General features: G+C 35.1%; 1 protein-coding gene across 1 annotated transcript in view; it reads left to right on the top strand.

Moving 5' to 3' along the window:
* The window catches only part of LOC137669217 (transcription initiation factor TFIID subunit 4-like), a 140,928-nt gene that overhangs the window by 7,657 nt on the left and 120,892 nt on the right, over positions 1-12,379 (top strand). The window contains exons 3-5 of the mRNA XM_068411192.1: positions 9,668-9,805; positions 10,966-11,193; positions 12,091-12,213. Coding sequence (XP_068267293.1) covers positions 9,668-9,805; positions 10,966-11,193; positions 12,091-12,213 — 489 coding nt within the window. The remainder of the gene's footprint in view (positions 1-9,667; positions 9,806-10,965; positions 11,194-12,090; positions 12,214-12,379) is intronic.

Raw genomic sequence — 12,379 nt, 5'->3', positions numbered from 1 at the left:
TTAACAAGGCTAAGAAATAATTAATATTGTCCTTGGGAAATGTAAGTTGAACTTCCATGACTCTGCATGTGGTCTGCAGACTCTTTCATTTTTACAGTGCTAATGTTTTATATATGTTTGACCTTAGAGTGTTCTTTAAAAATGATGGTTGACAGCCTTTTAAAACCAGATTGTACGGGTTTAAATTCTAAAGGTTTGTCATATCAGAACTAGACACTAGACTTTTATTTCATTGGGTGGATGGTTTATAACCAGAGACTATTCATTGGTTTACTGGGGGAAATGTCCAATGACAAATATTATGCTAAGGTTTTAGAAGTGTCAGTTATTTGTGTGAGTAGTCATTATGATTAATCAAGAAAAAGGATTAAGTTCTAAAATACAGGAAATTGTGTGTACGGAAAAATAATTTTTTCAGTGAGTTTATAATTAAACTTTTTTATTTCAGAATCAAATTCCGATGTGTCACAAAGCTAAATTCTGTCAATTAAAATTTTCAGTAAAAATTTAAAATGTATGGAAAACAGTGTCTTATGTTTTTATGTCTATAAAATATAATATTCAAGAGTCCTAGTCTCCACTGTGACTGAAACACAGAAAAATTGTGTGTGCCATTAGCTCAAGGCAGACAGAATATAAACATTAGTTGCTTAAGTCCTGTGAAATATTTTGCAAGATTGATGACCATTGCAGGCTATGAGGTTTTAACCTCTAGAACATCAAATACCTGTCTCGGCAATAGGTTAGTGGAATGGTTGTTATTTTACTGTGCAGACCTCATTAAATTCACTATTATGTTTTTGTTCAATTATTTTAAGGTAGCTTTGTTTGGATTAAAATGGAAGGTGCTTTAAATATGTAGAATTTAGTGATGTACTTCAGTCACTGAGTTTGTGTTTTACTCTACTTTTGCCTATGTAGAACGTCTCTGCAGGTGGAAAATTGCAGTCTACCATGAGCATTCTAGGAAATAGTATCCTACTACAAAGAATGTACGATTGGTCTCAGAAAAGCCATAGCTTTTGTGATTTGTGAGTGTTATGGTTGCTTTTCTTCAGATTGTCCTAATTTTTAGCTGGTGTCAAGTGTCACAAGTTACTCAGCGAAGTGATTGTTTTCAGTGTTATAGTCGATTTGTATATACACTTTAAATAGTTACTGTGTTAAGAAAGTGTGTTATGAGCTATGTAGTTAGATGTAAAACACAAGTTATTAAATAATGTGCCAAAGAAATTGCAAAAGCTGGCGGTTACTTTTGGCAACTTGTTAAGTGTTGAGAGTGATAACTGGAGAATATAAAATGAATTATAAATTACCTTTTTAAAAATTACAAGAAAGATCATCTGAAAAATTACCAAAATGTTCATCTAAATTGGAAAGATCTTTGAATCTCTCCCCTCGACAACTACGTAATTTCTCCTTCACTCTCACAAAAGGAGGAGGAGAAAGTAATTAAGTGTGTTAAATGTTCTTAAATGAGATTGACTTGATCGATACATACAGAGCTGTCCAGATTCTAACCTGCTTCTGCAGCCCGGTAGTATAACAAGATTTTCTTCCCATATCCCGGGCCATCATTTGGTAGATCTTCTCCCCATTATTTGGGAGGAAAATGAATCAGATTTTCCATGAAAATTCCTCTAGCTTCAGTAATGGGCTTAGATCCAGGACAGTGTGTGAGGAAGGAGCCACCTTTCTCTAGGAACAATGGAAGCTGCTGAAGTAGAGAAAGCATAGTCTGTTTTCCTTTAGGATTTAGTATATGGGCTTAGGATAATGCTTTCCTTGAAGACAGTGGCTTTATCCTTACATGTTGCATTGATGAAGGTTCAGAAGTCAAATATCTGTATACAGTAGTATTTACCTTGGTAGGGAACCAATATAGCCGTCCCTCTTCCCTTCCCAAGTTAAAAAAAAATGTGTTTTCATTGTAGTGCCAAACACAAAAGTTCAGAAGGACTAAGATACATAACTTCCCGTTCATCCTACATTAATCTCTTCTGTACATGTGCAGTGTATTACAGTCTTTGCATGATAAATGCACAAAGATAAAAGCTTCAGCTAGGCAATCAAGGCACACAATTGGTGTTGCACAGCAAACTTTAATCTGATCTTTCTTATATTTTGAGTGCTTGGCTTTGCTATTTAAGTTATTGTTTGATTCTATTGTTTGTAATACCTTTGTCTTATTTTTTGCAGCTTTTAGAAGTAGAGGATGTAAGCAAATGTAGTACAGCTTTGGGGACAATTTTGCGTTAGCTTCTTGGAAGAAGATAGGTAAATCCATTTTGAAAGGAAGTCTTGGGTTCTTTTCTCAACTCTTAGGTGGGGTAATCTTGGATTAGACGTTTACTTATGCTCCTCTCAGTTGCTGCTGTGTAAAATATGAATAAAATCTGCTTGTTTTCAATTCCTAGTGGAATTCTGAAAAACTGGCTTATCGGTATAAGCAAGTACCTTGTAGGAAGGGTCGCAATTCTGATCAGTTTAATGCCAAGCTCAAAGGCTCTGGAGCATGGGCATGTGTCCCAGAAGGATGTACAGTATCTGAAGCATGGAGTTAGAAGTAGTGAAATGGATTCAGTCAGAAGAATCAGAATATGAAAGTAACAGAATAGTACACAGAAAGCACTAATTGAGAGAAGTATCTGCAATAGGAAGATGTACTTGATATTTTAATGATCTTTTACAATCTTTCTGGGTTCTTTAAGTAAAATATGCAAGAAAAGCATGAATAGGTACAATTGTACCATAAAATAGTTCTAGTTTAGGTCCAGTTATAAGATTTAGAGGACTGTAATGGGGGGGATATTAACTACAGCTAGCTACTTTTTTTTAGGGAAAAAATACTAGAAAATATTCAGGTATATAAAACCAAAACATTTTTCAGATTATAAATATGAATTCATCTTCTTAGTGCAGCTACCAGAGGCTTGACGTTTTAAAATTGGTATCCTATGTTTTACATGGAAGTACTCAGTTTCATGGGAGATTATAATAATCTTTTGATGCATTAAGAAGTACAATTTTGTTGTACTGTGAATGCTTTTTCAGTGATAACATGCTTGTTTGAAAAAAACATATTTAATAAAATAAAAAAGGTTTCGATGTTTAAGAGTTAACTGCATAATTTTAATTTAACAGTTTTCTTTCTTTATGATTTTAGTTTCCATTTAGTTTTTGATTGACATTAATTTTGCCTGAATATTAAAAAGTGATTAATGTTGCCAAAATTTTATCTGCTCTAGGATCTTAGTTAAGGTACAGGATTTTTAGGAAACAAGCTATAATTTGATGGAACTTCGGTTGATCTTAGAAAAGTTTTGTTCTGGATTCTTGTATTACAAGCAGGTCAAATAAGTGTGGGTTTGCTTGTGTTACTATATTCTTCAGAGATAATAGGTAAATTCAGAAGTATTTTAAAACTGATTATTTAGATTGCATTAAATTTTTGCCTCCATAACTTGTTTTGAAGCTTATACTTGTGAAATTATGAAAAATAGGTAGGTGCTGCCATCTAGTTTTTCTTTGGTGAGTTTCTTTTGTTTATCTGCACTTTTCGTTTCTGCAGTTTATGGCTTTTCATGCTTTTGAGGCAGATTTTGTTCGCTGGTTTCAGTATCTTAATACCCAGTTGGGTTTACATTCATAACCAAAAAGTAAAAAATAAGTTACTTACTTTAATTTTAATTAAATTTATTTTATGTTAGTTACAGAATTAAAGAGCTTCTGTACACCAAGAATATAAGGGCAGTGTTATACAGGAAAGACTGATGTTAGCCTGGCCCATAATATTTTATTACGGAGTATCTGTTATTGGAACTTACAAATCGGGTGAAATAGTGTGTGTTGGAATTCTCACGAGACTGCTGCTGAAAATGGATTTGGTCTTAGAGTTTACTAACGTTTACAGTATTAAGTGGCTTTGTATATTTTTAGCTATCAGAACATGTAGTGTAAAGTTATGTGTAAAGTTTGATGGTTTAGTCCAACTATTTAGGCATGTATGTGGGCTATGTAATTCTTCTGCTACAAATATGATTACCAATCACTTGAGTTTTCTTTTCATTGCATAAATAGTCCAATCAATATATATGGATGTATTTTTAAGAAAATTACTGTTCTTTTCTAGCTTTGTTTTTTCTTGATTTAGGCGTTTTTCTAACTTCTACTCTTTAGAATTTCAAGGTCATGATATAAACTTTGCTCATCTGTTTTCTGTGTTTTGACATTCACTTTCTGTTAAGTTTCAGTTTACCATCCTTTTTAAAAATAAAGAAAAGTCTTTTGAACTTGTGAAAAGTGCTGAATCACCTGCTCTGGAAGTGGCTGTATTTTTGCTATGAAATATGTGTGATGCAGACAACAGCAGCTTAGTCTTTGCCATCACATGTGATGTTGAGAGCAGTTCTAAACTTGGCTGACGTTTCACGAGCTGTTCTTGCTGAAGCCTTTCAAATCTGAGATAGTTCTGATGATATGTGATGCCTGTGTTTTCAGCATTGTTTGTATTTTTATGTCATCTTTTAGTTTTGGTAATTTTTTTTTCTGTTTTTTTTCACATCCTTTCTGCTTTTCTGACAAATGCTTATTTTACTTTTTGCAGAAATTTTAAGCAAATTGATAAATCTTTGTTGTTGCTGAGGTGTGTTACCATTATTATCAAATAAGCTATTCTGTACTATTTCTTTTGTATAGACAGTTTATGGGCTTCTTGTGCAATATTCTGGAGAAGATATTTGTGTTAACAGGGCAGGTAGGTTGAAAGGCCAGAGAAAGTAAAAAAAATGCATAGTCTCGGCTATGCTTTAACCACAAAACCATTTTCCTTCCTTTCCTTCATGGTGAGTGAATCTTTTTCTGTATAAGCAGATAATAAGTTCTTACTACTTAAAAATTCTACTGTTTACATTTTCATAGCATTAACATATCTTTTAAAACTTCTTAGAAAACATTCAAATATTACTAAGGCTGTAAAGTGAAACATGGAAAGATCAGGAAATGCTATAAAGGAGGTTCCTGAGCAATCTAATAGTGGCTCCTATGTGCATATGCATTATGCTGCATGACCACATACTACGGTTATTTTTAATTTTTACAGTGTGTAGGCTGGACAGTCTTAATTAATGAAGAATTATGTAATATTTTTTTCTCTACTCTACTCTTCAGTGGGTTGCTTCAGGCTTATTTGCTGCATATTATCTAAGCCCCCTCTGAAGTGGGAATTAATAACCAAGCAGGTTTTTTTGTAAAGCTTATCCCCATAACAACTTTCTCAACAATGCAGTTAAGGGAATTATTAAGGTCTTTTTATAAGTAGAAAACAGAGTGCAATTGTCTTTATTTTAAATATAAAATTAAAAATACTGGTTAATTTTTTTGTTTGGTTTGACTTCATTGTCTTCAGTTGCAGCCATGACCACTCTTGGTCACAAACCCCACATTTCAAGTTGTCCACTCATAAATATATGGCATAAGAGTATTGATTACAGTATATTATCTATATTTGCATGCAGCACAAGCATCGAGCAATTGAGGCAGGGGTAGAATCTAATAGTAAGGCCAAAAGTCAGCTGCTTTTTATCCACCAGATTCTTTGGATGAATCCTAGTGATTATAGATGGACCAGCCACTTCACCAGAGAATGAGAAAGTACTTTGATAGTGGATTATATAGGTATTTGCTTACACCAACAGGATGCTGAGACTTCAGAGGTATGGGTTTTGGACTTAGAACGCCTGGTTTCTGAAGGTTTTCTTTGGTGACCCCAGGCTCCTCTGCCTGTCTTGTCTAATTGCTCCCAGTCCTGTGTCTTCCTCCCCTGTTGTTCGTCTAGTTTGTGAACCCAAAAGGGGCATCACGAATATGAGGAACACAGCAACGTCTCCCTGCTTTGGGTTCTGATGCTTGACTCCAGCAATGCTGTGGTATCCAAGAACTGTGGTGACAATGAAGGTTCTGCCTCTGTTGGCTGACTTGTTAGAGGTTCTGCCTCCAGTCATTTTCTGCAATTGTGTGCAAATGTCACGTTTTTAAAGGGTTAGCACTTTGGCTCAATTTGGCTATATTTTTACCACAGTGAAAAAATCAAATCCCTGACATACACATTGCTCTGCAACTGACGTTTAAGAGCATGTTCCAGATGTACGATAACCAAAAGAATTGAGAAGTGGTCAGTAAGCATATGAAGTTTCTCCATGAACTCTTCAGAAATCTGGTAGAATTTTAAGTATCAGAAAACAGAGTTTGGTAGTGAGGAGTGTTATGATACCTTAATAGTAGGTAGAGCTACCTGCCATGCCTATAAGAAAGGTTCTTTAAATTAGTTATTCTAAAATGAGCTACCAGATTTGACCTTTAGCCTGTGCTTCTGCCAGTGTCTGCAATCCCACCTTAGTTTTCTCCTTGTTAAACGCTGTCTTTTATTGTTTGAGGCATCAGGGCATCTTAGCATGGCCTGTTTTCTTTGTAAGAAGTCTTCTGGATTAATGATTAAAAATACAATTGAGTTTTATCTCAGATTTTGCAAATTTAAATCTGAACTTAAAGGTCATATTCTGCTAAAACTGAGTTTTGCATAGTACCTAGTGTGTATTGGAAGACACAGAAAGAGGTGTCATGATGAACTTGCCCCTGCTTTTGTGTTAACGTCTGTTCAAATCCTATTGATGTGTTTTCTTTCTTCCTTTTGTGATTGATAGTGGCCAAGTTTATTGACAGGACAGATCATGAAATGATGTATGCAGCATACTTGTCTAAAGTAAGCTCTCTTGCTTTGTAGTGCAGGGACTGTGTTGCTGGTACCCTGAGTGTTCATCAGTAGGTGGTACTATAGTACAAAATACAAGTATACCACAAACCTGTTTCCAAGGATTTACATACATCAGTGTACTAACCTGTGGCAGTTTAAATTGTCTTGATTTTATAAAGCTGTGAATACACAATGCAATCCCTAGAATTGGTGTAGTCCTGCCTTGTCAGTGAGAAATAATCCCTGGATATTTTGGCGTATTTTCTCTGTATTTTCTCAAGTGGCCTGCTTTTTCAAATGCAGCCTTGTATATTCCTTTGAATATAGAGGCAGCTTGTTTGTGCACAGGGTTTGAGTACAGGGAAAAAGCCTCTTAAACATTACTTTTAGGAAACGTAAAAATATGTGATGTGTCTAATCAAAAATAATACAGTTACATTTGAAAATATATTCCTTTCTAAGTCTCTCTTGGTAATTTTGGAATTCAATAGCTTCATACCAAACCTTAGTGGTTTTTCTTTAAAAAACATCATAAATTCTTTTAGATTGTTCCAGTAGGAGCCTGACACATTGGGTTATGATTTTTTTTATATAATGTTGATCATTTTTGTTTTCTTTTTGATGGATTTCTCATGAGATCTGTTTACAGCTTTCCTTTCATAGAAAACACAGCTATTTGTTTCCAAATAGTTTTTACCAGTTCTTCTTGAAGTATTTGTGTTGGGAGTCCTTATAGTGTCTTCTGGCAACTTGTAGCTGTCACTTGAAGATCATTTTCATGATACTTAAGAATTTCTCTAGGCTAATTTCTTGTTATGTTTCTCATCCGCTCATTTCGTACTTACCTTTTTAACATTTATGAGTTTTGGAACCACGTTAGTAAACTGTTGTGTTACTTTGTTTGCAGTTCTTTGGTAGTAAGGCTTTTTCTTCGTATCCAACACATTAATAGATTTTACTGTCATTTTGTGTCAAAGGCTTTTGTCACTATTGATTTTTAAAACTGGGTGAATTTAGTCTTCATGTTGCACAGTTTGCTCCTGTGTTCTGGCACGGTGGAATATTATGTGGGGAATGAATTGCATACTTAGGTGAATAATACGCTGTTATGATACTGAAATTTTATATTTTCATTATATGCAGTTTTGTTTTCAAGTATGTTCCTGTGATGAATTGTGGGCATTTATTAGCTGAGAAAAATTCTCTAGCTGGCAGTCTGAGCTATGTATTTGCGAATTTCTGGCTGCAGATCTTTCTTGGAGTTGAGTAGCTGCCAGAAGTTTGCCTGGTTATCTGCTTGCTTTGTAAATCCTCACCTCTAGAAGCGCTTACTGACAAGAAGGGGCAGATAACACAGGCATGATGTATTTTTAGGTTGGAAACACTGATTATAAGCAAATGAACAAGATACACAGTATTTATGTTTTTAAATGCAGACATTCATCATGTAAATACAATTTCATTCAACCAGTATTTTAAGGAAATCAAAGCAAGTGATCTTCTTTACAGTGGAGAAAGGAGGTATGGTATTTAAAAACAGAAAAAGCTTCCAAAAACCCAGACAGTTCTACCTATTCATGATGATGCTGTTTATTGCCTCTAGGCTGTCTCAGTATGGAAGACATCCTCAGTCAAGATTTTGAAAATCTTGAAAGCTATCCAAACAAAAAAAAGGTTTTGTTCAGATGTCAGGTAGATATTTTTATTTTTTTTCCCCAAGTACAGAAGATTGATATCCAGTAGATGATGTTGCTAGACTGATTGGTAAGGAATGCTTGGGGCTTTGAATGCCTGCCTGGACCTCTGTTCCTTTTGGAGATCTTTTAAGTATACTGGATAGTCTTTGAAGAAGTATTTTATGTGGGTTTAATAGACAATGTAAGAGTCTAAAATAAGCCGTTCTTTATAAAAACATTAATTATAGAGACATATAACTTAAGATGTGAATCAAGGAAAATTAGTTTTATCTTGTGAGAAACAATATTGTCCATGATGTATTACTCCAGCCACTTAGAAAATTTGTCTTTTCTAAGTATGTGTTTGAGTGCAAATCTTAATAATGCAAGTTATGAGAGACCAGTGAGACCTCCATTTTTAATAACGAGTGGTTCTCTTTTCATCATAAGTGCCATATTGTCTGATGTATTTCTTCTGTAATAGTATTTACATTCCTGGAGACATTTTTTATTCCTAAATCTTGTCCTTTTATATGGTGGTAAGAGATTTCAATCTCTCTCTCCTAATTAAAGTAAATTGCAAAAACAATTCATATGTTTGCTGCATGAGACAAATTTACTGAGTTGTAGAGTATGCTTCTGAGTGAAAGGCTGTGAGCTGGGCATTTTCCTTTGTCTGCACTTAACGTTCCAGTTTCTGTCTGGTTACAGAGTGTGTGTTCTATGACAAAGATTCTCAGAATGCTTAGACTTCATTTCTGTGCAAGTTAGTTTCTATATAATTTAATCTGACATTATTTTGGAAATATTTTTCTGCTCTCTGAATTTTCTCTCCATATTAATTTTCTTCAAGAAAAAGCACTAGAAAAGGCCAGTAGATACCAAAATGACCAATATGTGTTACTGGCAATTATAAACTCAAATATTGATGAATACTGACATGTAAATATTACAACTGAACTAATACATCAATGTAACATCAGTTTTTTGCAGGTCACATCCTATTTTTTCTAATCTTTTCCACATAGCTCTATGAGAAATAGCTTTTTGGAGAAATATTGCAAACATAAGAGCTCATTTTTTGCATTATTTGTGAATATATATTTAAGAACATATTACTGTGTTTGCTTTTTTGCAGCATTAGTAATGATTGTCCATGTAATTGCTATTATTAAAAAGTCTTGGAGATCAAGTTACTGAGGAGGAAAAAAAATAAAATACTTATTTTTTCTTTTATTAGCAACCAGCTTCTGTAGCCACATCTACTGTCCGCCTAGGACTTCCAGTGCAAGCCAAAGTTGTTCAATCAACTGCTACACCTGTCAGTGCGACGTCTGCTGCAGCTCTGCCAGGAGGCTCTATTCTTTCACATACCACAGTAAGTAGTAAGAATAGAAAAAGCAAAAGATGGGTGAAGAAAAGGATGTTTATAATGACATGGTTTTTCAAAAGTGAATTTTAATGTTCATGTGTTTGCTTTTATCGCAAACATAATCCCAGAAGTTAATAATGAATGTATAGTCAGACTGTGTTGTGGAGGTGCTGAGTGATAGCCTAGATCTTATCTTCTACTGTTTCCTAGATGATAAAAAATTTGGGGGTAGTATAGATTCAGTTAAGCTTTTTTTTAAAAGAAAAAACTTAAATCAGCTGGACTCATAAATACTGTGTCCGTGGTGGACATGCTGCACTATGTTTGTCCCCTGTCAAGAGCTGTGGTGTCTGCTGCATGGTCACCAGTGCCGCAGGATCCGCGGCGTCACCTGTGGCATCGCAGTGCAGGTGCCTGGGTCAGCTTGTTCTGCCTCTGTGCCCAAGACAGAGCAAAGCTCTGCAGTCAGGCTGGACTGGGAGGTCCTGGTAGCTTCTGCTCAGCGTGTTATGCTGCCTGGCTGAGCTCTCTAAGCTTCTGCAGTCCCATTTGGTGTGTCTGCCTGAGACTTCTTGGCACATGGAAGGGTTGCATATGAGGTCAGATAAAGTATGAGAGCTGAAATGGATGGTGGGCGTGTGTGTGTGGTGTTCTGTGCAGCCTGATAAGCTTTCCAGCCTTCTAAGGTTGAGGAGTGTGCGGCAAAGCTGCTGGGTTCAAATTAGGTTGGGAAGCTGTGTTAGTGCATTTGTGTCATCTGGATCTGAGCTGTCACTGTAACTGTGGTACAGATAATTGTAAACCTGACGACATGACCACAGATCATTGGGAACTGACTTGTTTATATTAAGGGCCAAATTTACAGAAAGTTGAGTTACAGAAGTCACATCATCAGGGTGATCTTATGAGTTGCTATTATCCAGCTCTTTTTTTTAGTGGTACATTTATTTTTGTAATAAAAAGAACTTTAAATGAGGACTTTCACTGTTCAGTAAAGGGTGACAAAATTAGGGTTATAATAAGTAAAGTCATTGGTTTTATTTTGTCAGTAAGGGTGTATTTGAAAGGAAACAAGTTTTTCTTGTCAGGCTTTCAAGAACTTTATGGTTGAGTAAAAGAATTACAAGAAGATAATTACCTGTTTTTTCAATATAAAATATTAATAGGTATCAGTAGCTACAACGAGTGCTCAAAATTTATTCAAGACAACAGTAGCAACTGGAACATCAACTTCTCAACAACCTGCAGTAATTACTGGTGGACAAACTCAAGCTTCAGCACAAAACCAGGGTCAGCCTCGGCTACCACTTCCACCTCATACAACAGCACAAGTACCAGCACAGCCCCAGGTCGTACCAAGCTCTCCTGTACCTGGAACTACAGTTGTATCACAGGTAAGTTTTAAAATACTAGATATCTGGTTTTCTTAGTACTTTATGAACTTCTAAGGTCTATTCAGAAGCAGAAGGGACTTTTTCTTCATGCAAGCACACTTCCCGTGATGGAATAAATACTTTACAAAAAAGAAATCCTTCCCCTTGTTTCAACTGAATGGAATACAAATTCTGAGAGGGAGGAAGAACACCTGTGGTCAGCTTTCCTCATCCTGCCACATATGTGTCAGTAGTGAAAGAATTATTCTGTTTCTGTAAACAGAACGTCAGGCCTTTAGTCTATGGACTTCTTTATCGTCATGTTGCTGAGCCTCAAAACTGTGGTTACACTGAAGTGTAACATTTCTGTTTCTCAGAGTAATTACACCATGTAAGAATAATGGCTTGAAAAAATTGAAGCATATGTTTTCCTACTGATGAAGAAAAGATTAGATATGATGACGTTTGAAGACTATTTCTAATTTGATTTTACTCCTGTAGCTGCTTTGTACAAAAACATACTGAATCAATAAGTTAACAAATTAAGATAGCTTGGGGAACATTGTACGTTGTGTATTGGGCATCTCAAAGGAGAATGCATCTTCAACAAATCATTGTGTTACTTCTCATATTTAAGATTATTTTTAACAAAACAGACTCTATAATATTAAATATATTTCTTTCATTGGCATTTTTTTCGTTAGTATTCGTGAGGTATGATGTTCAGTTACATAAAGAAGTAAAGAAAATGTCAAGTAACTAGCAGCAATAGTAAAATAGCTGCAGATGTATTTCAAGTATGTCCTGCCTGAATTAGAACAATTTCATCATTTTCCCTATATATAGTAATCAGAGCATGCATTGATCCTGATTGGAAAATAGCATGGATCTGTTATTTGTTTTCTTTGGCTTTTGCAGGAAATGCAAGAGAATGTGAAAAAATGCAAAAACTTTCTAGCTACCCTTATAAAACTTGCTTCTCATAATTCACCATCTCCAGAAACGTCCCGTAATGTGAAAGCTCTGGTTCAGGATTTGTTGGTAAATATTTAGTTATCTTTTATTTTGTCAGTTATCTATTAAGCTTGTTATTTACATATGCTGAAAACTATTGCTTTGATCTTAACAATTTTTTTTTGCTGTAATGAAAGTGAAAGGAGTTGGACTACATCAAAATGCAAATATTCTGTATGTTACATATCTCCAA

This window comes from Nyctibius grandis, chromosome 12 (assembly GCF_013368605.1).
Source record: "Nyctibius grandis isolate bNycGra1 chromosome 12, bNycGra1.pri, whole genome shotgun sequence".
NCBI lineage: Eukaryota > Metazoa > Chordata > Aves > Nyctibiiformes > Nyctibiidae > Nyctibius > Nyctibius grandis.
The sequence above is the reverse complement of the archived record's forward strand: the minus strand, read 5'-3'. Positions and strand labels throughout refer to the sequence as shown.